Here is a 26,281-nt window from a genome sequence, read left to right as displayed (position 1 = left end):
GGGATTCCTGTTGCACTCTGGTAGTGTCAGGGTGTGACAAACCCAGCGCCCATGGAGGTGAACAGGTTAGCTCCCTGTTAGGTGTTCGGGGGGTGACAAAAGGTCCACTTTCTACTCCCCCTTCCTCCCCCAGTATTTCCTGGCATACTGCAGGGTGTTGCTTGGGGTTGGTCTCTCTTGCATACGTGTGTACCCCATTTCCCCTGTTAAGTTACCAGATGTTGGGCCTGACACGCACACTCAAAGGCCCGAATCCAGTGACTCCTGGCAGGTTGTCAGGAGCAACACACACACAGAGTGACACCAAGACTGGGGCACATCAAGTACCCCTCCTCAAGGCAACAGGATGACTGCTGGGGTGTCAGGTATCCCCCACAAGCCAGCAGGATGAGTGCTGGGGGTGTCTCGCATACAGACACTGATCCCCATGGGACTGCAGTACGTGTGTTTTCTCACACACACACATACAAGGGTGCAAGAGGTCTTTGAGAGTGTCTTAAACAGGGCTGCGCTTTGTCTCCTGAGGTTGTTGGACACACTTGGAGGGTTGTTTAAGGTCTCACACACACGGGTTGTAGCTCAAGGCACCTGTCACACCCAGAACCTAAGGCTGTGTCTGAGTGTGCCTCACACGCACTCAAGAAGTTTTGACTGTTTGAGTGTCTCACGATAGACAGGTACATGGACTGTACTTGGAGGCGTCCCACAGGCAGAGCTGGGGCTGTCAGCTGTGTGTTTGAGGGCATCAGGCACACAAGCCGTGGCTGCAGGCTGTGTCTAGGGGTGTCTCACACAAGGCAGGCCTGTGTTTGAGTGTCTCCCACAACACAGGGCTGCAGGCTGCATCTGAGGGTCTCCCACACACAAGACGCTGCTGCAGGCGGTGTTGGAAGGAGCATCTCACACCCGACATTTGAGGGATGTGGGCTGTGCCTGAGGGTCCCGCACACCCAGACAGGGCTGAGAGTTTTGTCTCAGGGTATGTCCCACACGGGAGATGCGGCTGCACACTGTGTTTCAGGGTGTCTCAAGCTCGATGGGGTTGTGGGCTGTCCCTGAGGGTCTTTCACCCGCAGACGGCGCTGAGAGCTGTGCCCGAGGGTCCCTCACACGCAGCCGGGACTTGGGATAGGTTTGTCTGAAGGTCCCTCAGAGGGCTGCGGGCTCTGTCCGAGGGTCCCTCACCCGCAGCCGCGGCTGAGGGGGGTTTCTCTGTGGGTCCCTCACAGAGCTGCGGGCTCTGTCCGAGGGTCCCTCACACCCAGACGGGGCTGCGGGGGGCGGGGTTCTCTGACGGTCCCTCAGAGGGCTGCGGGCTGTCCCTGCAGGTCCCTCACCCGCACCCCACCCGCCGCCGCCGGCCCCCCCTGAGGGTTCCCCTCGCTCCCGCCCGCGCAGCCCCGCAGGCCGCGTGCCGCCGCTCCGCCCCCGCCCCCGGCCGTGTCGCGGCGCGCGTGACGATGCGGCGCCGCCCCCGCCCGGACGGTGCCGGTGGCGGCTGCGGCAGCCGCGGGCCGGGCGGGTGCGGGGCGGGTTCGGGGGCGGTGAGGTGAGGCGGGGTGAGGCGGCACCGGCGGGCCGGGCGCGCTGCGGCATGGATTACCCCGAGCCCGGGACGCCGCAGGGCGCCTGGGACCTGCCGGGTGAAGCCAGCGGCTACAGCGGCGGCTGCTACGAGCGGCGGGCCCGCGGGGAGGAGGAAGCGGCGGAGGAGGAGGAGGAGAGCCGAGGACTGCAATATCCCCTGGCCCGGCCGCTTCGCCGCCCTCAGCAGCGCTCCTCGCCGCTTCTCCGCACCGCGTTCTCCACCTCCTCCTCCGAGGGGGAGCCGGAGGCGGCGGCGGCCGCTCTGCCGCGGGAACCCAGCCTGAGCCTGAGCGACGAGGCCGGCGGAGGCGGCGGCGACGACGACTTCGACGAGGCCGAATCGGTCGCTTCGCTGCGTTACTCCGCGGGCACGGGCGGCGAGGGCAGCGAGGGCGAAGGAGCGGGGCTGGGGAGCGGCGGCAGCGGCTTCTCCCTGGCGGCGGCCGCCGTGCCCGAGAGGAGGCGGCCGGGCGGGGGCCGTCCCCGCTATGAGGTGGTGCGGGAGCTGGGCGCCGAGGAGGTGCGCTGGTTCTACCGGGAAGACCGGAAAACCTGGAAGCCTTTTATCGGTTACGATTCGCTCCGGATCGAGTTGGCCTACCGCGCTCTGGGAGCCGGCGGCCCGGCTGAGAACCGGGAGAGCGAGGCGGCGGTGGAGCCGGTGTGTGTGCGGAGCGGGCTCTACGAGGTGGACGTGGCCAACGCCGAGAGTTACCCCGTCTACTGGAACCGTGAGTGCCGCCGGCCCGCCTGCGGGCACCCCGGTATGGGGGGGGGTTGTCTCCCGTTTACCCTGCCGCGGGCACCGGGGGGAGAGGTCCGCCCTTGCCCTGTTCTGCCGGGACACCGAGGTGGGTGGGGGGGTTCTCCCTGTTTTCACCCTTCCCGGTGTCCTAGCAGCGAGCCCCTGGGAGGTGTCTGGGCTGTCCAAGGGCACACAGGGACCCGGCACTGGGTTTCTCCTTCCCCGTCCTGCCCTTCCAGCGCAGTGAGTATGGGGAGGTCTGAGGATTCCCTGTCACACCAACACAGCCAAGAGGGTTGGGGAAGTGTTTGCTGCCCGTGTGCCCCTGGGGATAAGGGATGGGGGATGAACTATCCTCTCGGGAGAGGGAACCCTGGGTGCCTGTCTCTGACACGCAACTGAGTGAGGAGGAACTGGGAATTCCCCTTCCAAGTCTCTGGACGCAGGGTGGGGATGGTGGCATCTGGCATCCCACTTTCCCGGGCACACTCGTAAGGGAAAAGGCACGGGCATCCTTCAGAGTGCACTTGGCAGAGGACACTGGACACCCTAACACACCTGGAGGGTGAGAGGCACTGGGTAACCCTCAGAGATTCCCTGCAGAGGATGTATTGGGCACCTCTTCACCCAGTTCCAGCTGCAAAGGGAACTGGGCAGCTTTTCCCCCTCACCAGTGCACCTAGAGGAAGGGGAGGTCTGGGCATTCACTCCCTGGGATGTCTGAACATCTTATTTCTTGACACATGCAGGAGGTGGCTGAGCCCCTTCTTCCTTATGCTTCCCTTTTCCTAAACAAAGGGTGACCACGGAGGGGAATCTGCCTTCAGTGCTCCCCACCCTTCCCTCAGTATGTTTCAGAAGGAGCAGGGTAGAAAAAGAATTTTTTTGGCTGCTGCCTCCCTGCCACATGCTTCTGATCCCTCTTCTTCAGTGAGGAATGATCAAAGAGAGGGCAGATACCTGGCTTCCCCTCTGTTGCCCTTTATTGTCTCTGCTAGGAAAAGGATAATACAGTGCTTCATCTTCCTTACCCCATCACCTGTCCCCTGGGAGAGGGCATGAAATGTGACTTCTCCTGTTTTCTATTGGGAGGGGATGCAACAGGCATTTCAGATGCATGCCCAGTCCTTACTTCCCCTTCTAGTGAACAGATACTTGCTTCACCCCCTCAACCTCGAAGTGAGGTGGTGATGCACCCCCTCTCCCACGCTCCCCTTTGCACTTCTGTGTTCTTTGCTGGAGGAGAAGGGAAACAGAGCTGAAAAGAGAGCAGACACCTCAGCTTTTCTGCCCCTTCCTTTGGAGGGAAAGTCTCCCCAGGTCCCCATGGACAAGTGTCAGTTCTCCTGGAGCAGACAAGCAGTGCCACTGTTCACCTTCCATCCCTGAGGACTTGCTTTCCAACTGCATTCCTTCAAGGACAAATGAAAATATTATGGAGCAGAGTGAGAGGTGCAGAGCAGCTGAGCAATAGACCATGTCCAGGCATGGGCCTGGGAGAGGGGCCAGCAGGTTTCTCTCTTTTCCTCTGCATGTTTTTGAGGCTCAGCTGGGAGTCACAGAGGAACAGCAGAACTGTTTCAGATATGGTAACCAGAGCTTTTGGTTGTCTCTGCTCTTTTTTCTCAGCATCTTTACAGAAGGAAGATCCATAAATGACAGTACCAGGTGGTTCAGTTTCACTTGACAATCTGTCTTTCAAATCATTGCTCCAGTGAGAAGCAAGCAGAGGTCTTTCTCCACACATGCTTTCAGTTAAAAAGGAGCCTGGCCACAGCTCCTTGAGCAGAAGGAGGAGGTGTTTCTCCCTGACACCACCCTCAAGCCCTTGCTGGTGGTGTTTGGTGCATCTGCAGGATGGTTTCTGGAAAGAGATGATGCAGATCCTCCAGGGGATGAGGCAACTGCTGCCATCCCTTTGGTCACTGAGAGAGGAGAGTGGCTGAGCAGAGCTGTCAGGTGAGAGAGGATTGCTCCTGGCAATGGGAGCCTGAGACTGTACTCATCAGCAGCTTAAAGGTTTAATTTCTTGACCCTGTGCCTTGTCCATTTTGGAAGCTGATTCAGTCTGGTTAAGCCTGAGGAGCAGATGTTTCAGATGACAACAGGCGCTGTGCAGAGGAGATTTCTGGTGCTCGGAAGGGGAGGTGCCCAGAGGTTAGCACCAGAGGCAGTGGAGAAATAAACTCATGGTCCTGAGAAGACTTACCCTGAGAAGGGATGTTTTGTAGTTCTCAGAAAGCTGATTAAGGAAAGTGCTCAAGTCTTTTCTTATTAGCAAGTCAACTCCTTTGCAAGACTGAGAGAAACTTTTGGTGTTTCGAGGGTCTGTCAGTGCCTTCTGGTCTAACTCCTTGTCCACTTACACATTTCCTTCCCTGTGTACACAAGCATTCTTGCTTTTCTCCTCCATTCTTTCCTCCTAACTGCTATGTCCAGACCTGAGAACACAGCAGTGTCATATCCAAGGGATTCAATCTCATCTCTTAGTTTGAAGGCCTTGGTGTAGCAGTTATTTCCAAATTATTCCCATTTGATAGTGTGCATGAAATGTTGGATCCAAGGGGCAGCTACTACTGGAAGGGAGCCAGTGGTGGCAAACAAGATCTCAAGAGTAGTGAAGCCCATGAGAAAGGGAGGAGAACCTTGCTCTCATCCCACGAGTAGGAAGTACAGTGAGTACAACTGACATAAAATATGCTGAGGTGCACGTTAAAAGAGTACAGAAACTGCTATCTGGTTTTGCTGATTCACATTTTCAGTTCAGACCAAAAGGTCAAAAGCTTTTATCTTTGTTCTCCCCTGTTTTGTTGTTCTGTTTCATGTGTGTGCAGTACTTCAGGGAAGGCTGCTATCTCACAGCTACTGAACGTGCTGACAGTTCTTCAACTATTGTGGGATCTTAATGCCAAGGAAATGTTGATTGTAGCTCAGCATGTGCTGAAATGCTCTTCAGACTTCTTAAGCTCATTGCAGGGTTCATTTGTAACATCAGGGATATTAGACTGAGTTACAATTTGAGCAGATTAATTACTGAGAATTTTATCCTTACCTTCTGACCTCTGGGATTTATTTAATTAGTATTGTAGAACTAGCAGAGATGAGCAAGAGGACTAAAATCATTAATGTTGGCTTCCAGGTGAGTCAGTAACTTGGAGTTGGGCTGCTGCCTGTCTTTCTGTGGACACAACAAGTGGTATTTTATATGTGGCTCTCCTGTTTGAATCTTCTTACATTATCCAGCCCTCTTCTGCCCTCCCAGCTGAAACTGGCTGGTTTACAACCCTTTTTCTGTAGATTTACTCATTCTGGCTTTCAAAGGCCTGGGTGAGCCTGTTAAATCTGCAGCCTGTGGACTTTTAAGTGACTCTATCCTGTATCTTAGCTTGTGGGTTTGTCTCATCTGGCTGTTGCCCTCTCTCCTATTTGCTTGTTGATGGTTACATTGTCAAGTTGCCTGTATTTAATTCTTGCAGCTTTTTTTTAACAAATGAGCCCACTTTCACTCTACAGTTAATTGTCTTCAGCCCTTCCTGTTCTCCAGTTTCAGTGCTGACTACGTGTTGGGGACACCCATCACCTCAGCTGATGTCTGTCTTGCAGCAGTAGTTTTAAAAATTGCAGTAGGACTTCTGTAAAACCTGGTGGTATGTGGGGAAAAGCAACAACAAAACCCTGTATCTCTGCAGGCACCTGGGGAGTCTGTGGAACGTTGTCTTTTGGGGAAGGATAAAATAATCCACTCCCACACCCAGATCTGGAAAGGGTTTATTGGTTGTGTTTGTTGTTTTTCAGTATGGATGTTTTTGTCTCCAGTAGTTGCAGAAGGCTGTTAAGTAAAATACCTCTTGTACTTAAAAAAAATCTGTTCATCAGAGCCATCCCTGAATAAAAATTGAGTGTAACTTCTGCTATTTTACTGACCTTAGCCTGCAGATACCTGTCTGTACAGGTCTTAATTTTAAAATATATACACTCAGGCTGGAATCGAGCAGCTTTTAAAAACCCTTTCAGCTGCCTTGAAGCCTGAACTGAAAGAAATACCCAAGACTGTTTTGGTTTTTGTAAGCTGTCAGCTGCTTTGTACACTGGCAGAGGAAGCAGTCAGAAGCACCTTGTGAAAAACCTCTGCAGGCTGAGCTGCTGCAAAATGAGATGTGAATGCCAACGAGTCAGCTGTAAATGCTGAACTTGGAATCTCCACATGACTGAGAAGTCCTGGTGTATAGGAGTTGATGCTTGGCAAAGGCTTATTCCAGAAAGCTATTTCTTAGCAGATTATTTTTTTCTATCATGTGCTTGTTTTGATGCAGGACAAAGAGGTCAGCAATAAGATCCGAAGCCTTTTGTTCCTCAGCTGCTCCTGATTCTTGGGGTAAAAATCATCATTTTGGAGCTGTAAGGTGCTTCTCTGCTTTGCGTAGGAGGCTTGGGTGCTTGTGCCTTCCCTAGAGCTGGCAGGATAAATTTGACACTTTACAGCCTGGCAACCCTAAACCCATCTTGAGTCCCTAGCAGACCTCTTGCCTGGCTGCTTTAATCTGTGTCTGATCTGTCTTCTGAGGCAGTGTGTGTAGTTTACAGGGTTTGTTTTGTATTCTGAAACAGAAACAGTTAGTGAAACAGACTCAGGAAGTAAGATAAAAATTCAGGGGTTCAAATTAAGAGTTTACCAGGATGTTTGGGGTTTTCATTTCTCTGAGTCTGTTCTGAGCAGAAGACATTTTAGATGCTTTACAGCATACCTTGAGCATTTCAGGTGGTGTTTTGGAGGCTTCAAACTTAGTTGATACCATTTCCTTACCTAAATGACCCTCAGACTGAAGGCTGAATTCCTGAATACTGTTTTCTTGCTTTTCTCTCCAGACATATTATTGTTTTGCAAGTGTAGTGCTGATAGCTTATATAACAAGCTAAAGTGTTACTTTTACTACTCAAAATTCTTTCTGGATTTTACTTTCTTACTTGCTTACTCCAGAAGTATCTTTTTGCTTAGTTTTGGCCAGCTCCTTCTTGACCCGAGGGCTTAACACCCACAGATGAAACAATTTTTAGATTTGTAGCATTCCTTGTATTAACTCACAAATTCCATTTGTTTGTGTTTATGTTCCTGGTCTCTGGTACCTTCCTTAAGTAGAGAGACCTTGTGGCATTTAGGATACTTTTACCAGAAGAGATGGGAGATGTCAGCACCTTGTTTGAGGGCAAGTTTCTCCTTTGTTTTTATTCTGGGGATTTGCAAGCATTATTTAAATGAAATTAATCCCTTGCCATTTACTCCTGTAAATGACACCAGAATCACAGAGGATGGTGTCAGTTACAGCAGAGTAGCTAAGGATGGACTCAACTTAGAAATGGAGCTGTGCTTGCACTTAACTGTGGCCCAACACTTTTCTGCTGGATGTGGTCAACAGGGAAGAAGGAAAATGCAGAAGGAAAATGCAGGGAATGCAAGTTATGGGTTGCTGAGAAAGCAGAAAATGTTTGTGGGATGGGAAGGATCAGGAGTTCTGTTCTGACTTAATTCAGGCTTCAATACTGATTCAGCTGTGGTGGTACCAAAATAGGATGAGGTTTAATTTGGAGGTGACAAAGCTAAATTAAAGATAGATGCCAGGTGAATTTATGCATAGAGTGTGTGTGAGAGGGTGATGCTGTCCAGGGAAAAAGTGATACTGAAGGCAGAGACCTTAGGCAGAGCTTCTTTTTGCCCTGAAAGGAGGACTACAAGAATCTGGAAGAGCTGGCAGTGTATGAGTTAGTGAGCAGAAGGACTCGATGGAAGAAGAATTTGCAGAAGAGCAAGAAACTAAAAGAACTAAAAGCAATTCTCCCAGCAGTATTCTGTAAAACAGAAAAATGAGAAGATGAAGTGGTTTGAACTGTTGGCCAGAGAAAAGGTTGGTAGTGTGGGATGATCTGAGTGGGTTGAGAGTAGCTGAAGCCACACTGGAGTGATCCTGGTGTGGAACTGGAGAGGAAAAGCTCCAGAGATTGGGAGTGTTGTAACTGCATGGTGAGTGCTGTGATGAAAGGGGTATGAGGTGCAAAGGGGTCCCAGGCAGTGATATTTATGATGAAAGAAACTAAAATCATGCTGGTTTTCAAGCAGGAAAAACCCCTGTAGAGTGAAAAATTGAAGAAAAAAATAAATGTGGAGCTAAAAGCTTAAGGAAATCTGGAGCTGGCACTGTGTAGACAGAAGAAGGAAGTCAAGTTAGGAGGAAGGTGCAGGAAAAAAAGTCCCTTTTGAGAACAAAAGTTGGTGTGTCCTTGAATATCTTCATTGTGTTCATTAATGGTTAAGTCTGAGGTGTGCACAGGAAAAAAAAACCTTTATCTAAAAGACATTCTGGTCTAGAAACCTGCTTGTTCTCAGAGTACATGATCATTGCTGCTTGATACTGGTGAACAAAGACCAACTGAGCACCTGCCAGGAGAGCTGAGGGTGTGGTTGTGCAAAAATCCCATGACTTTTGGAGGGATTTGGGCCCATGCTTACATTTTAGGTGGTGCTCCCATGTTTCTCATGTGGCACAGTCATTCTCTTGAGGGTTGGTGTAGCTTTGACCTCACCTACTTTCAAAAAACACAAGAAAGGAGCTGATAAGGGAGGAGTGGCAGCAAACACTGGAGGTGCTTCACTTCAGAGTCTTGAAATTTGGTCAGCTATTTTTAATTGAGGAGATTTCAATAAAAATAAATCTGTAACAGTAAAACTGCAGCCCCGTTTGGTGTTTCAGCAGCCCAAGGGTTTTTTGATGTTTCCTGCTCGTTGTTGACCTGGCTGGGAAGGTGAGCTACAGGATTTTTTGGCTTGGACAATCAGGTTCAGGTTTGTGTCTAGAGCAGTTGCAGAGATATTAATTAAACTATCTTAAACCAGGAAAAAACCCTTCTTGAGAAATATAACACCCACTGTATTTTGGAGTGATATACAACAATCAAAATGTGACTTTGAGGGCATTCCTCTCTTTTTGAGGGGTTCCTTCAGTGTTTGGCTTTTTAACCCAAGATCAGCCTTTTGTTCTTGTGTGGGGAAAAACACTTGGAAGCTGTTGCTTGAATTCTTCTTGGGGTCTTGGTAGAACAGAGGTCATTTCACAGTGGAGCAAAACGTGTTCCTCCCTTGCTGGACCCAACATCAAAAAAAAAAAAACCAACCCAAAAACATGGAGGCTCACACAGGTAGATCACAGCCTGGAAAGAAAATCCCATCTTTGCCAGTCAGATTGCTCTTAATGTGCTTGGTCTCTGTGAAACTCAGAAGTAGCTTCCACCTATAATTTTGAAATTGCTGCAGAAAAGCAATTTAGAGTTATTTGATGGAGCAGCAAAACAGTTTCTTTTACTGCTCAGTGAATGGAGTCTCTTTTCCTCACAGACACTAAAAAAAAAAAAAAATGTCTGGCTGAGTAGATTCTTGTAGCTTTGTTAAGTTTCCCATGGCCAGGATTTCACCCTTGAACTCTTCTTCAGGTTATGTTGTTACTTTTGAAAGAGCAGAACAGATTGTGTGTTTGTGGTTAAATGAAGAAAGGTCACCCAGGCTGTGATTAAATCAGTGGCTCCAGTTATTTAAATGCCAGTAACCTGCTCTGAGACACTGTCTTAGGGAATAGCTGGAAGGCTGGAGAACACTAAGCCATTTCAACCAAAAAAATAAGTGTTATGTTACCTAGCAAACATGAAATAATAAAATTTTACTTTTTGGCTACTTTATCCAAGCATCTGTTTGTTCACCTTGTCTGCACAATGGTTTCACTGTCAGTAAAATGTAGGAATCCTTCATCTCATGATCAGCTTCTCTGTCCTCACAATAAATCTTCCTGCCCTCAGGAGGTTTTTTTGGTATTTGGTTTTCCCTTCATGATACTCTCCAGACCTAACCATGAGGGAGCTGAGGAAGAGATCTGGTCCTGCAAACTGCACTCTGTGCATTTGCATTGTCAAAAAGAAAAAAAAAAAAAAAAATTGCAAATTATTATTTCTGTTGAGGCAGTAGTGGCTGTGGCTTCAGGGTGGGTCAGAGTCACACTGATGCAGAGGTCAAATAAAACCTGTCCTTATACTTAACATTTTTTTTGCACTAGCAAGAAGCCTTCTGAGCTGTGCAGTAGTTAATGCACCCAAAATAGAATTTTAGGTCTGCAGTAGGAATGGAGAACAGCTTTTAAAAGTGTCCAACAGTCTCTTTGATGTTATTCTGGAATCTATTTATTTCAGTGACTCATGTCACCAGTCAGGTTCTTGTGTGTATTACAGTTCCTGGTGCTGTGCTTTAGGACGTGTTGTTCAGGACTTTCAGAGGGACTTTTTGGGGCAGGGGGAGGGTAAAACCATTTTGCCCAGTTCTTTTTTTCACTTGGTAAATGGGGGGGGGGCACTTCTTTTTGTTACTTACGTAGCTTTCATCTTCAGATGTCACATCTGGTGTCCTCAGAGTTACCTTCAGCCTGTGCAGATGTTATCCCCACCCCCTGCAAATTGTTTGCAAAAGTAATAATCAGGAATTTGGATTTAAGGACCAGAGAAGCAGGGTTCTGAGGTTATTATCCTGAAAAGCATCTCGAGCTGACTGCATTTGGTGAGCTTGTGTTTCTTGTCCAGCTTCTTGGCTTTGGGCTTGGAGAGAAGTTGGGATTGTCAGTTCAGCAAAACACAAGCTTTAATTTCAACTTCTGAGCCTTTGAATATTGCAGCAGCCTTCTAGATCTCAGTTGTGGGTGAGTTGTTAGGGCTGGCTTGAGACTGAGAAAATACTGCCAGAAGTGCCTTGACTTTGCCGTCGAGCCACTGAGCAGGACCTCAGCTTTGAAGCAACCAAAAAGAAGTTTACTGCATCTTACTCTTTTGTAATTTTATTCTGCCTTTTAAGTTGCATGCGAGCTGGTGTTGCTCTCTCCAAACAAGACTTCCCTGGGGATTCTTGTTTAAACTCCTTTCTTTTTTTCTTTTTTCTTTTTTTCTTCTTTTCTTCTTTTCTTCTTTTCTTCTTTTCTTCTTTTCTTCTTTTTTTCTTTTTTTCTTTTTTTCTTTTTTTCTTTTTTTCTTTTTTTCTTTTTTTCTTTTTTTCTTTTTTTCTTTTTTTCTTTTTTTCTTTTTTTCTTTTTTTCTTTTTTTCTTTTTTTCTTTTTTTCTTTTTTTCTTTTTTTCTTTTTTTCTTTTTTTCTTTTTTTCTTTTTTTCTTTTTTTCTTTTTTTCTTTTTTTCTTTTTTTCTTTTTTTCTTTTTTTCTTTTTTTCTTTTTTCTTTTTTTCTTTTTTTCTTTTTTCTTTTTTCTTCTTTTTTCTTTTTTCTTTTTTTCTTTTTTTCTTTTTTTCTTTTTTTCTTTTTTTCTTTTTTTCTTTCTTTCTTTCTTTTTTCTTTTCTTCTTTTCTTCTTTTCTTCTTTTCTTCTTTTCTTCTTTTCTTCTTTTCTTCTTTTCTTCTTTTCTTTTTTCTTTTTTCTTTTTTCTTTTTTCTTTTTTCTTTTTTCTTTTTCCTTTTTCCTTTTTCCTTTTTCCTTTTTCCTTTTTCCTTTTTCCTTTTTCCTTTTTCCTTTTTCCTTTTTCCTTTTTCCTTTTTCCTTTTTCCTTTTTCCTTTTTCCTTTTTCCTTTTTCCTTTTTCCTTTTTCCTTTTTTCTCTTTCCTTTTTCCTCTTTCCTTTTTCCTCTTTCCTTTTTCCTCTTTCCTTTTTCCTCTTTTTCCTCTTTTTCCTCTTTTTCCTCTTTTTCCTCTTTTCCTCTTTTCCTCTTTTTCCTCTTTTTCCTCTTTTTCCTCTTTTTCTCTTTTTCTCTTTTTCTCTTTTTCTCTTTTTCTCTTTTTCTCTTTTTCTCTTTTTCTCTTTTTCTCTTTTTCTCTTTTTCTCTTTTTCTCTTTTTCTCTTTTTCTCTTTTTCTCTTTTTCTCTTTTTCTCTTTTTCTCTTTTTCTCTTTTTCTCTTTTTCTCTTTTTCTCTTTTTCTCTTTTTCTCTTTTTCTCTTTTTCTCTTTTTCTCTTTTTCTCTTTTTCTCTTTTTCTCTTTTTCTCTTTTTCTCTTTTTCTCTTTTTCTCTTTTTCTCTTTTTCTCTTTTTCTCTTTCTCTCTTTTTCTCTTTCCCTCTTTCCCTCTTTCCCTCTTTCCCTCTTTCCCTCTTTCCCTCCTTCCCTCCTTCCCTCCTTCCCTCCTTCCCTCCTTCCCTCCTTCCCTCCTTCCCTCCTTCCCTCCTTCCCTCCTTCCCTCCTTCCCTCCTTCCCTCCTTCCCTCCTTCCCTCCTTCCCTCCTTCCCTCCTTCCCTCCTTCCCTCCTTCCCTCCTTCCCTCCTTCCCTCCTTCCCTCCTTCCCTCCTTCCCTCCTTCCCTCCTTCCCTCCTTCCCTCCTTCCCTCCTTCCCTCCTTCCCTCCTTCCCTCCTTCCCTCCTTCCCTCCTTCCCTCCTTCCCTCCTTCCCTCCTTCCCTCCTTCCCTTTAGCTATTATTTCTTTGTCATTTTGCAACAGTTTCCTGGTTCTGCATCAAGTGAGGTAAAAGATGTTTCTGTGAGGCAAGGCTTGAGCTGTGCATTATTTCAGTTCAGGTATCCACTGTTCCTTGGTGGAAGGAAACAAACGATTGCATTAGTGTAGTTGTACAGGAAGAAAAATGAAGGCAAATTTTGCACAATTATTACTTTTCATAATGTGTTCTGATGGATTGCATTGCTTTTTCATCCCATTTGTATTGGATGTGATCACAGTTTAGAGATCTTCACACCAGGGGTTGATGAGGCATTTGTGTATAAATCCCTGGACATGTGTCTGCAGGTTGCATACAGGTTTTAATTTAATGGAATTTTTGTTGCTTGGAAGATTTAGGTGATTATCATAATGCAAATCACTCTTGTTATTGTCTCTTCATCTCATTAATTACAGCACTTGTGTTCTTTTGTTCTGTGGATTTTCAGGGAGGGGGGAAAAAAAAAGCCCTTTTTGTGTAAAAATAAATCCCTTAGTGCTTAGGTTATTTTCCCCTAAAAGTGGTAAAATTTCTATGACTAATTAAAATAAAGTGCTTTTCATCAGCTTGTAATCCCTGCCATTCACATTTATTTAGAAATTATTGTACAAAAAAGACCATGCAAGTGTATAACCAGTCAAATATCTTGGTATCTTTCAGTCTGAAGCTCTGCCAACTGCAGATTATGTGGGGTAAGACTTAAGGCAGTAAAGAAATCAAGGCAAATCCTTTCCTAGGGATCAGGATTGTAGGGACAAAGATAAGTAACACCTCACATGGAAGATTTTGAATTCTCTGGGGGCAAAAAAGTTAAATTACAACGTGATGTAGATATTTGTGTGCTTTATTCTGCCATAAACCAGAAGTAACTGAGAGAGTCATTCAGCCTTTCTAAAATCATCTGAATATCCAAGATGTGAATTAATTTATTGAAGGTGGATGGGACTGAGTGAAGCTGGGTGCTAAAAGGGCAATTTTGGTTCATTACTTTTTAATGGCAATTACTGTAATAGCTTCCATCAAGTTTTCTGGATGAATCAGATTAATCTTTAAGTAACAGCACCTGCTCAAGATTAAGCAGAGGAATTGTGTTTATGAAGATGTGACTTTTAGCATCAGTAGGGTCATTATTATCACAGTTGGAGTTAAAACTGGACTGAAATTCAGTATTAAAGCCATTTGTTGATCAGCTTGGAAAAAAACAGATGTTGATGTGCAGTCTTTTTTTCCTCACTCTACCAAATGTTGGCTATGATCACAAATTTTATAATTTCATTTCTAAAAACCAGCATTCCAGTTTTCTTAAAACCAAACCCTGCCTCTGATAGAAGGAAATGTCATTCACTTATTTCCTCTACCATGCTCTTTTCTCTTGAGGTTTCCTGGTAGCACAGGGATCAAACCTGCCAGCCAGCTGGAGATGTGAAAGAAGACCAAGGATCTGCTGTGCTTTAAAGAAAGGAAGGGGAGAAAAATGTAACTCCTGGGTTTTCCCCAAAATCCCACTTTGGAAAGCAGATTTGCCTTGCTCAGGTTTTAAAGCCTGAAAAAACCTAAAAAGTCTGAAAACAAAGCTCCATTATAATCTGTCTTTGGATCTGAAAGTGATTTATAGTTTCATAAAAGTGGCCCTTCCAGAGGCAGATATATTAGTTTATTTTCAAGCTAAACTATCCTGTAATTATTTTATAATAAAAATGCTCTTGTTTCAAGCTTGCCAATCTTTCCTGGCTGAGCTTTTCTGGAGAAGGCACTGCCCATCCTCTGTTTGAGAGCTGCTGTCAAGTGCTACAGTGAGTTCTTGCAAAGAACCACTATGGGAGAGTGGCAAAAAGAACCTGAAAATATTTATTTTAATTCTTCATGTTTAGAATTTTAGAAATTTGTAGGTGGAGATTCCCACGTGAAGAACTTCAAGCCCTTCAAAACTGAAAGAGAGGTGCTTTGTATTCATTTGGTTGAGGAGTACAAAATAGCATTCATATGATTATTATTTTCTTTATTAAAAAAAAAAAAAAAAGTCCTTTTTATGAATTGAATGAAGGGAGCCTCACCAGAATGTTTAGTCAAGAATTAAGGAATTGCTTACAGATTTTCCCAGTCAGGATTAACATCTGACACAGTCACGTCACTGCTCCAGCAACAATGGGATCCTTTCTCTCCTCTCACACATTATGTGCATTTCATTTTTTCCTACAGACACTGCTTTGTCTGGCAGGGCAGCCTCACTGGGTCCCTGCCTATCAGCTCCACAAAAAAATGTGGATATCTGGCAGGTGTAAAGTGCAGGAAAACCCAGGGAAGGTTCAGACCAGGGAGTGATGAGGAACTGCTGGACGTGGTGCCGAGCATCGCTGCGTGAGACTTGCATGAAAATCAAATACTCCTCTTTAAGACTTCATTGAGAGGGATGTAGACTCCAAAATCACTTTATATTTTCCTAGACAATTGGATTTGGTGTCATTCATCATCCCAATTAATTTCAGGAGTTTAAAGCCACGCAGGCCTTTTTGTTCTTCTGAGAGGATGGGATTCGTTTTCACCAAACAGCCATGGCCTTTGAGCACCCCAACCTCTTTATTCACCTGATGGATGAATCATCAGCATCACCAGGAGAAATTCAGAGCATGACAGTTGGCTCTGATCTGGAACAGCTATTTCAGCTGTGCAGGCAGAAGTTGAACAGCAGAATCTGGTCCTGTGCTACTTTCTGTCTGCATTTTTGGGTCGTGCTGACGAGATGGGAGTTGTTGGTGTTATAGGAGATGAGGATGTTGGGGGACTGGGGAGCTTGGATGGGGACTGGGGAGCTTGGATGGGGACTGGGGAGTTTGGGTGGGGACTGGGGAGCTTGGATGAGGATTGGGGAGCTTGGATGGGGATTGGAAAGTTTGGATGGGGATTGGAGAGGGATGAACCAGCACGCCTCATGCCTGCTGAAGAAAACTGAGCTCTGGAGGAAGGTGGGATGGGAGAGGCTGGCAGGGCTGGGACCTGTTTTTTGGGGGAAATTCCCTCTCTGTGTGGTGCTGTGTGTGCACAGAGTTTCTGTTTGTGAGGCTTGCTGGCAGGATTCCCAGTCCCTGGAAGCTTGGGGTAACTGAGAACCTGTGTACCAGCACCAAGTGAGGGAAGTGCAGTGGTAATCTGGGCTCCTTCCTTCACATTATCTCCCCCCAGCACCCACTTCCCTCCTCACCTTCAGTTTTCCTGCTCTTCCCCTTTCCTTGCTGGGTGCTGCAGGACCACTTTAAGGATGCCATCAGCTGCAAGTGTGCCCTGCTCTGACAAAGGTGGGGTGTAAAGAGCTGATTGGCATTTCTGGTACTCTGGAAACAGTGGTTTGCTGTAAATCTGTTATGGGAACAGTTTCAAAATTGGCTTTGGAAAGTTTTGGATGTTACTTGCCCTTTAGGGAGATGACTGCAAGATTTTCCTTTAACTTTCACAGGTTGTAGGTACAGTGGTCTGAGAAATGAATAATTTGGAATAGCACAGAGTTTCCAAATAAATAGAAATTCTCTGCTCTTTGTTATGTTTTTCTACTAACTGCAAGCAGTTGGTCCCAGTGTGGTTCTTGGTGAAGCAGCTGCTTGTGTGACCAAAGGCAGTGGCTGTGCTAACAGAGCAGGTGAAAAACCACTGCCCTTGGCTGGGTCACCTCAGCCAGCTGTGTTTGTCCTGGTCTGGTGACAGCTCAGATAATTCCCTTCCTTGGCTCAGTAACTCTGAAATCACAAGTTCTCTATTGTTTTTTGTTTGCTTGTTTTTTTAACCTAATTTTCCTTTTCTGTTTCTTTGCCTCTATTGCCCCTTTTCCAAGCTGACCTTACCAGCTTTTCTCATAGAATAATTGGGGTTGTCAGGGCCCTCTGCAGGTCCCCCAGCCCAACCCCCCTGCAGTATCAGGGACACCCTCACCTAGATCAGGTTGCTCAGAGCCTCCTCAAGCCTCACCTTGAATATCTCCAGGGATGAGACCTCAACCCCCTCCCTGGGCACCCTGTTCCAATTTTCCCACCTTCCAGGTAGGAACAGATCTTTGAGTAGTAAAGCCTGGGTGTTTCCCCTCTCCTCCCCATCTCCTTTTCTGAGTCTTCTCGAGCACAGATCCTATGAGGAGAGGCTGAGGGAGCTGGGGGTGTTGAGGCTGGAGAAGAGGAGGCTCAGGGGAGACCTCATCACTCTCTCCAACTCCCTGAAAGGAGGTTGGAGCCAGGGGGGGGTTGGGCTCTTTTCCCAGGCAACTCTCAGCAAGACAAGAGGGCACAAGAGGTCTCAAGTTGTGCCAGGGGAGGTTTAGGTTGGACATGAGAAAGAATTTCTTTCTGGAGAGGGTGATCAGGCATTGGAATGGGCTGCCCAGGGAAGGGGTGGATTCTCTATCCCTGGAGATATTTCAAAAGAGCCTGGATGTGGCACTCAGTGCCATGGGCTGGGAACTGCAGTGGGAGTGGATCAAGGGTTGGACTTGATGAGCTCTGAGGTCCCTTCCAACCCAGCCAGTTCTATGATTCTGTTCTTTTTTGTGGATGAGGTTTTGGCTGCTTTGGAGAGCTGAACTCGTGCAGGAGGTGTTTGCATTGGGCCAGGTCTCTCTATACATCTGCAATACACAGCAGCACACAGAGCTGAGCGTGCTCTGGAGATCAGTGGTCCAGCTGCTGTAGGATTTCAGCAAACCTCCATCTCTGTGGGTCCCATGACACTGGAGGTTGGGGTTTTTCAGACTTGTGGAGCACAGGCATACACAGTATTTCCCTCTTGATTTGTCCAGATGTAGGAGAAAAAATTCTGAGCTGAGCTACGATGGATTTCATTGTCTTAGTTTGCTTGCAGGGATGGATACAAGAGGAGAATTCTTGTTCCTTACAGCCCCATTAATTGGTGTGGGCATCAAGCACAGTTTGATGAAGAATAAGCACCAGGAAACCTTGTGGTAGAGATTTGTTTCATGCAGAGGGTAAATGCTGGGCACCCAGCTTCCTCATTTGGAGCCTGAACTGAAACTAGAATGACAGTGACTGAAAGCAGCCCTCACTGCAAGATTTAAAAAAAAAATAACAACTTTCATCCCTTTATGCTAATTGTTGTGTAATTTGGGTTATTGTAAGTGCAATTCCCAGAGGAAACAAAGCTCTGTGCAGTCAGGGTAAGCATCAATTTCAGCTTTTCCTTCTGGTGTCCAGAAAACTCTTCCCTCCTTCTCATACACAAGAGGTGAATTAGTACTTAGTAATCAATCCAGGTTTTTAGGGCTTAAAATATTAGTCCACTGCAAACAATTCCTTTTTTTCCCATTATTTTTATTAGTGGCAAAATTGCTGACAGTCCCAGGACTGGAATTTGTGTCAGAAATTGTGCTAAAACCTCTAAAAACACAGATGAAGTTGAGGACCCTGGTTCTGATTGAGAAAAGAAGGCTCAGGGGAGCCCTCATCACCGTGTTCCACTACTTCAGGAGTGGCTACAAAGAAGATGGAAATTCCCTTTGTACAAGGAGTCATGGAGAGAAAATGGGTGGAAGTTACTCCCAAGGAGATTCTGACTGGGCACAAGAGGAAAATGTTTCACAATAGGAAAAATCAGGCACTGCAGACAGCTCCTCAGGGAAGTGGTGGATTCCCCAGCATTGGACACTTCAAGGTTCAGCTGGGAATGGTGCTGGGGCATCTTGTCTAGGCTGTGCTTTTTCCAAGAAAAGTTGGACCTGATGATCTTTGAGGTCCCTTCCTACCTGGAATTCTGTGACTCTATTATTAGTGTTTGGGGTTTTTTTTTGTTTCAACTTAAACCCTTAATAAATTCTACAGAATCTGCACATTTGTATCTTGTCTCTTCCATCCTCACACACACACACACCCTGAAAAGTTGGCCTCATGAGCTCAGTTTGTGCTTAACACTTCCACTACTCCTTTCAGCCCTGGGGAAAAAAGGGAAAAAAGGTGGTGGTGTTTCTCCAGACATTTGGGGTTACCTTGGGTGGGGTCCCACTAAAGAGCAATTTTTTCAGCAAAACACCCTTTCCCTCTCACCTGCTGCCAGTTTGTGATTTGTTGCATTTAAAAAAAATATATATCTCTCTTGTTTGATTTTTAGAAACTGAAAAGATCCCTGTAATGCGTGGGCAGTGGTTTATTGATGGCACATGGCAACCTCTGGAAGAGGAGGAAAGTAACTTAATAGAGCAGGAACACCTCAACAGATTCAAGGGACAGCAGCTGCAAGAGAGCTTTGATATGGAAGTATCAAAACCTGTTGATGGGAAGGAGGGTAAGACTGTTTTAGATCAATATTTTTATAATGGTTTCTCTGGACAGCTGGGGAGTGGTTTGCTTAAGAATGGGATCTGTTAATGGGTTTCTGTCCTACCCAGTGAGGAACTTGGTTTGCTTTCCCATTTTTCCAGTGCATCTTGATGTGGGGTTTCCTGCTGTGGCACATTTGATGAATTCTAGGTAAAAATATATTCATGGATAAACTTCTTGGTCCCATTTTGCTTCCTATCTTTTAATTGTGTTTGAAATCTCACTCCCAAGTGAAATCTCTTGATGGGACAAGAAGAGTCAGTGTCTGAATGCAAACTGGCTGCTAGTTTTCTGGCCAGCATTCCTAATTCAGCCTTAAAAGGAGTAACAGTTTTGCAGATCACATTTTATTTTGCATTCTTTTTTAGTCTGTGAATTTACTAGAGTAGTTTTGACCTATAGCAAATCTTGGGCATCCATTCTGTTATGGAAGTCCTTATATTTTAATGGCCAGACTGAAGAAACTCAGTTAAGCATTCCTGGGAATTTCAGTCAAATTCATTGAACATTTTAAGCATAGCCTGAAATGACTGAGCTGTTATTTAATGTATTGAAGTTCTTATTCAGGGGAAATGCAGCACAGCAGAAGTTCAGTGGGTTTTGGCTTTCACACTTCTGGTTTTTGGTTGTCACGTGGTGAACAATCTACAAAGCATGAGCTGCAAGCAAGAGGCCTCACAGTATATTTTAGTAGGGTTTTAGTTGTGTAACTGTTTAGAAAGCAACTTTATTCTTAAACTCTTTAAGCTACAACTTTGTACAAAGCAGTTACAGTCTGTAGTTACTGTAAGGAAAACCACAATAGCATTGATTGACATAAGGAGATTTTTCAACAGTACAGAGAGTAAAGTTTCTAACTCCCTTCAGAGCTACTGAGGACTCTGAATATATTTCCTCCCTGCTTGTACCACTTAAAAAAAAATCATTCCCTCTGGCCAAGCCTGCAGTAGCCTTCTGCTTCAACAGCTCTGTCAGGTAGGTGCATAAAATGGTGTGAGCCCTGAGCCCCAGCACTGTGCCAACACACCTGCCCTTTTAAAAGGCACTTTTACCTGTATTTCTGTGTGCTTGTACTCATTTATTGTGCCAGTCTGCTGGTACAGAGCTCAGCTTTTTTAGCACAGCTGAACCCCACTGAGATTGTGGTGCTGTTAGTGGTGGGGTAATGTGCTTTTACCTAGCAAGCAGGTCTTTAAATCCTCCAACCTTTGGTAGCTTCATTCCTGATGGGAGGAAGGATGGCTTCAGCTGTACTTGGATTTTCCTTACCAAGTGAGGAAGGGGAGGCCTTTTCCTCTTTTCCTCTTTTCCTCTTTTCCTCTTTTCCACTTTTCCACTTTTCCACTTTTCCACTTTTCCACTTTTCCACTTTTCCTCTTTTCCTCTTTTCCTCTTTTCCACTTTTCCACTTTTCCACTTTTCCTCTTTTCCTCTTTTCCACTTTTCCACTTTTCCACTTTTCCACTTTTCCTCTTTTCCTCTTTTCCTCTTTTCCTCTTTTCCTCTTTTCCTCTTTTCCTCTTTTCCTCTTTTCCTCTTTTCCTCTTTTCCTCTTTTCCTCTTTTTTTTCTCCTTTTCTCTCCTTTTCTCTCCTTTTCTCTCCTTTTCTCTCCTTTTCTCTCCTTTTCTCTCCTTTTCTCTCCTTTTCTCTCCTTTTCTCTCCTTTTCTCTCCTTTTCTCTCCTTTTCTCTCCTTTTCTCTCCTTTTCTCTCCTTTTCTCTCCTTTTCTCTCCTTTTCTCTCCTTTTCTCTCCTTTTCTCTCCTTTTCTCTCCTTTTCTCTCCTTTTCTCTCCTTTTCTCTCCTTTTCTCTCCTTTTCTCTCCTTTTCTCTCCTTTTCTCCTTTTCTTTTTTTTTCCCCAGATAATTCTGATCCATGGAGCAGAAATTTTCAGATTTAACTTCAGAGAGAGTGGGGAGAGTGATGAGAGATATAATCCCTGCTATTTATTAAAATATAAAAGATTGGAAAAAGAAACTCCAAATTCAGACACCAGTGCTTTTTCTCAAACTAAAGTTTAAAAAAAAGCAAAACAATTAAAAAAACCACCCAAACCAAGCTACCCATGCAATCACATCAAAGTGGAATACAGTCAAGTCACCATTAACTTCCAATAGATGTTTTTTTTCCCAGTAATAGGAGAGCTGCAGGAAAATTATAGCCAACAGTAAGTGTGAAAAGCTGTTTTGTCATAAAATGCCTCTCAGTGCATCTCTGTTCAGCTGCCATCCCTGAGTGCCATGTGCCCTTGGCACTGGGAGAAGCTTTACAACTTGCATTATGGCTGGTGAAGTAAACATAATTAGCTGGAGAAGTGCTGAATTCAGTTTATACATTCCTTAAATGCTGCAGTTTGTTGCTCCAATTTGTTGTAATTGCATCCTGGGTGAAACATATTTTGATCCCATCAGCATTTACAAGTAGCTGTTATTTAAGACTAGCTGAAAGATTGACTAGGTCTGTAAATATCACTGGGAGGTGAAGTGATTATTAGCAGTGCTGTGATAAAGCATAATAAATGATGAAAAAAACAGCCATCTCATCTCTTTCCTCAACCAAAATTAATGCAGCCTGCTGGAAGAGTCTCTTAGTACTTAGAGAAAATTACTTTCTTACATGAACATGCCAGGTGGCATTGGGAATAACAAAAAAAAAAACCAACTGGTTTGGCAACAAACATCTTGGTGATATGCAGTAGGCAAACCTGTCAGCTCTGCACTTGTCCAGCCATAAATGGGGGCAGTAGGATGATGAAAAGTTAGGAGCAGGTTAAACTTTGTTGCTCCTGTTCTGGATAATTTTCTCTTGGTCACCCTGCTAACTCCAGGCAACGTTTGGTACCCTGGAATTCAGTATCCAAGACTCAGTGAGGAATTTATTTGCAATTTAATCATCTTCATTTAGTTATTTTATGGTCCTCTGTAACCCTTTTGTGAAGAAAAGAGAATTGTGAGGAAGTTTTACTAAGTGTTTACCACCCCTCAGCTTTGGAGCAGCTCCCCAGTGAATTGCTGGCAAAGGAATCACCCAATTTAAGTGTGAGGAGTCTGCATGTGGAGTCTTTCCTACAGATGAGTTTTTGTCTTTGAAAAAACAGCAGCAAGGACTTTGTCCACCACATGTGAAGAGTAACTGCTCAGCATGCAGTGCCCTCTTCTTTCCTCTTTACTTTTGGGATCCATGTTAGGAGGGTACTTTTCCATCTAAAAAACCCTATTTCCTATTCCAGTAATTTGATTTATTGATTCTCCTCCTGGGTTGCAGCATGGAGCAAGGAGATAACTAAGCTTCATCCAGGGCTTTTTTGGGTGATAGGATGTTGATCTTAAACTCTTAATCCAAGCAAACCTCCCTGTGAAGGTGCAAAATCTTTCAGAACAGGGGTTGCCAACCTGTAGGTTGGCTCAAAGTAGCCATGTCCATGCTACCTTCTGGTGATGTTTGGGAGCATCAGTAAATTCTGAAGGTGACAGGAAGCACATGACAGTGCTCAGATGAACAATTTCTCCATTTCTCTTCCCATGGAGCAGCCCAGAGGCCACTGCTTCAGATCCCACTGCTGAGCAAACCAAAGTGATGTTGTGATTTCCACCCTTGCAAAGTGTTTAATTTCAGGCTTTGCAAAATGAAATGCTTTTATGGTCCCTGATGTCACTGACTCCTCTTGCTGTCTGATCCTCTCTGGTGCTCTGCTGAGCTGTTGGTCTCAGCAATGGCATAATTTTCTTAGGTAAATTATTTGCTTTGGCAGAATGCATAAATGGGGCAATTTATTTCTTAGAACTGTCCAAGCAAGTTAATGGGACTTTTAGATTTGCCATATCCAGGTGACCTGGATTTGCCTCTGTCCCATAGGTGTCCACAGACATCATTGCCAGGCACCAGAGTTCTATCTGCTGCTTGTCAAAATTAATCACATTTCTGAGATTTCTGGGGGGATACTTGGTTCTGAATGTGTTGGCATCTGTAGCATTTGTGAAAAGCCAACTCCTCTGGAGCCAGGCTGAGAGAGTTGGGGGTGTTGAGGCTGGAGAAGAGAAGCTGCAATGGGGAGACCTTAGAGCACCTTCCAGTGCCTGAAGGGGCTCCAGGAAAGCTGGGGAGGGACTGGGGACAAGGGCAGGGAGGGATGGGATCAGGGGGAAGGGTTTCCAGATGGAAGAGAGATGAGAGGTGAGGGAGAAATAGTTTGTTGTGAGGGTGCTGAGCCCCTGTGCCAGGTTTCCCAGAGAAGCTGTGGCTGCCTCATCCCTGGCAGTGTCTCAGCCCAGGTTGGATGGGGCTTGGAGCAACCTGGGCTGGTGGGAGGTGTCCCTGACCATGGCAGAGGGTGGCAGTGGAGGAGCTTTAAGGTCCCTCCAACCCCAAACCAGTCTGGGGTTCTATGATTCTATGAACTGCCCTGACCAAGAATCTCTGAGGTGCAAGAAGCCCAGGAGATGCTGGCAGGTGGCAGCCACAGAGCAGGCAGAAGGTGTGTATGTCAGGGGGATGCTGCAGCCAGGAACCTCTCTCTTCATCAGCTCTGCAGGGAGCTCTGCCTTCCAAGCTGCCTAAAACCAGGCCAGAGGAGTTCTGCTGAAGTTTTGGTGCAAGAGAACTCTGCAGGGGCATCACCCATCTCCTCCATAGCTTGACTGCACTCTGTTTCTCAGCTCCTTGTCCTGGAGGCTGTATTGAGCCTGGACAAATACACAGAATCATAAAATTCTGTGGCTAATTCTGATTCTAATTTCAAGACCACTGAGCAGTGGTTCAAAGGATACATCAGAGATTGGTCCCTAGTGTAAATAATATCCCACAGCAGCCTTAAGGTTTGCTCTCTCTGCTTTAAGTGTACTCAGTTAGGTGTCAGTATCATGTAATGGTTTACCCATCATCTGTTGCTCCACCATCTTTTTCAAGTATATTAATTTAATTAGGATGAGGTGAAGCTGAAAGCTTAATACCTGTGATAGTAAGGTAGGAATAGACATAGCTGATTATGTTTGCACAGAGAGATGGTGAAATATCCACCCACAGAGATGCTCAAAATTCAGCTGACAAGTGCTTGAGCAGCCTGATTTTAAATCCAAATGGGAGCCAGCTTCCAAGTTGATTTTGCTCAGTGCACAGGATTGCAGTAGGCAAACCCTGGTGCTCTGTCTGACAGAAATTATTTTGTGATCAAGTCTGTGATTCTGTGTAACCATAAGTCAGAATCAGAATGATTTTTTAATGCATTGATTTTGAAACTTCATGTAAGCTTAGTGGGTTTTCTGATGGATTTTCAGTGTGTGGTTAGAGGCCACAAAACTATAAAAATTCCATGTCATGGTGTCATATTCCAGTCACTATTTGGAATAGTTTGTTTGTGTTGTCTTAGATTCCAAATAAATTTCCTCTCCATTCATGAAAAAATTCTTTTAACACTGACTTTTTGTCACAGCTGGCTAAGTTAACATTTAGCTGGGAAAGTCACACTCATAGAATCAGAGTTGTGCAGATCAGGAGGGATCTCTAGAGAGGATCTCCTCCCATTTTTCTGCTCAAAGCCAGAGTCAAAGGGAGCAGGTTGCTCAGCATCTTTCCAGTGGGGTTTTGTTTATCACCACCAATGGAGACCTCTCTGGGCAATCCCTACCAGTGTTCTGTCAATATCATAAAAACAGATAATTATTTTACTTATTTTTCCTGTGTGTATTCTTCATGAGTGTTGTACTGCCACAACCAGAAGAACATTCTGGAAGCTAAATTATGTTACCATGTCCCAAGTGCAGTAGCTGTGAGCCTGATTTTCCTCTCCTGGAGAAAACTGGAGTGCAACAGTAATAAATACACTTGACTTGCATCTGTATACAGGCATCTGCTGACAGAGCTGTTCACTGAGGCTGTGTAAGGCATGTTCCTGGACCACTGTGCAGTCAAAACCCATGACACAAGCATGGAGTATCCCTCACTGGTCTAAATTCCTGCATCATGGAGTAGCCATGGAGTAGTAACTACTCCAGGTGGTGGAAGGGAAGGTGTCTTTCAGTTGCATTTCTCCCCACTCTCCAACAGGCTGAGTGATTTCAGGTCATCCCAGCTTCATCAGGAAGGCAGGCAGGAGAGTCTTGACTTCTCATTAGGTATAAACACACCCTCAGGTTTTTAGTTTATCAGCCTTGATCAGGAACACCAAAAGAAACCCAAACCCTATCCAGCATCCCCAAGTCAGCAGTGAGTACAACTCTTCTGTAGTGTAAGTGCTGAGAGCAGCTTTTACCTCTCACAGAAATTCACCTGCTCCTTAGCAGCAGCTCTCACTTAGCTCAAAATATTCCTCCCATAATCACATGGCACCAAGTCCCTGAAAAACAGGATCTTTTGGATTGCTGTGCAACATTTCAATATTCTCATGAGGAGTGAAGGAAGCCAACTGAAAGGTTAATAAAAGTTATGGTCCTGCCTTCCCTTCCAGGGGAAGCTCAGCAGCAGAGTCTGCAGGCTGCATTTCACCAGGGTGGGCAGCTTCTTGAGGACTTAGAGAACAGGGTAACACTAGGATATTTTGTTTAATCTAAGTTTTAATTATCCTCTCACACTCTTTGGGGTACATAATAGAGCTGTGCTTAAAACTGAGTTTTGGTTGGTTGTTTTTTTTGGTTTGGTTTTTTTTTTCAAATTATTTCAGAAGGGTTACAGTATTCTGCCCTGTAAAAATGGAGCATTGTAGGTGTAAATGCAAAGGCACTCAGTGAGTCTGGTTACACTGTGTTCCCACTGTCTTTTACTAATGTTTTTAGCTTTGTTGTGATGTTGTAATTGTTTATCAAGAGTGAAGAAGCTGCATTTGGCTCATGTGACCTGACACTTGTGCTATAAAACTAATTAAATGTATAGACATTTTCAGAAATATGTCAACTTTTTTTTTTTCCTAAAAGTGATAACGGTATTGAAAAAAATGACACCCCTTTTAAAAATTTTACTTTGAAGCTCAGTGTTTTTACTTTTAGTTCTCTACTACTTCCCTCCCTTCTCCCTCCCTTCTTTGTTCAAATGGAGAGGATATAAGGAGAATTCAGATCCTGCATGTCTTAAACGAAAGCGTTCCCAAGGTACAGTAATTGTAGATTTCTTTTCTTTTGTAGTGCTCTCCTAGCTTAGGAAGCTTGAAATTCTAGTTTGCTTATATCAGTTGAATGTGTTAGATTTACATGCTGCAACTTCT

At 44.8% G+C, this 26,281-nt stretch overlaps 1 protein-coding gene across 4 annotated transcripts in view; it reads left to right on the top strand.

Moving 5' to 3' along the window:
• Positions 1-1,519: 1,519 nt before the first annotated feature.
• Positions 1,520-26,281, top strand: part of DDHD1 (DDHD domain containing 1) — a 71,136-nt gene continuing 46,374 nt past the window's right edge. The window contains exons 1-3 of one of the 4 annotated variants that reach the window (XM_071745174.1): positions 1,520-2,351; positions 18,882-19,055; positions 26,067-26,168. In XM_071745174.1, coding sequence (XP_071601275.1) covers positions 1,595-2,351; positions 18,882-19,055; positions 26,067-26,168 — 1,033 coding nt within the window. In that variant the 5' untranslated portion in view covers positions 1,520-1,594. The remainder of the gene's footprint in view (positions 2,352-18,881; positions 19,056-26,066; positions 26,169-26,281) is intronic. The other 3 variants (XM_071745175.1, XM_071745176.1, XM_071745177.1) reach the window with 3 other exon arrangements.

Source organism: Heliangelus exortis, chromosome 5 (assembly GCF_036169615.1).
Source record: "Heliangelus exortis chromosome 5, bHelExo1.hap1, whole genome shotgun sequence".
In the NCBI taxonomy this organism is placed as follows: domain Eukaryota; kingdom Metazoa; phylum Chordata; class Aves; order Apodiformes; family Trochilidae; genus Heliangelus; species Heliangelus exortis.
Note: the sequence above shows the minus strand (reverse complement) of the source record. Positions and strands in the feature narration are given on the sequence as shown.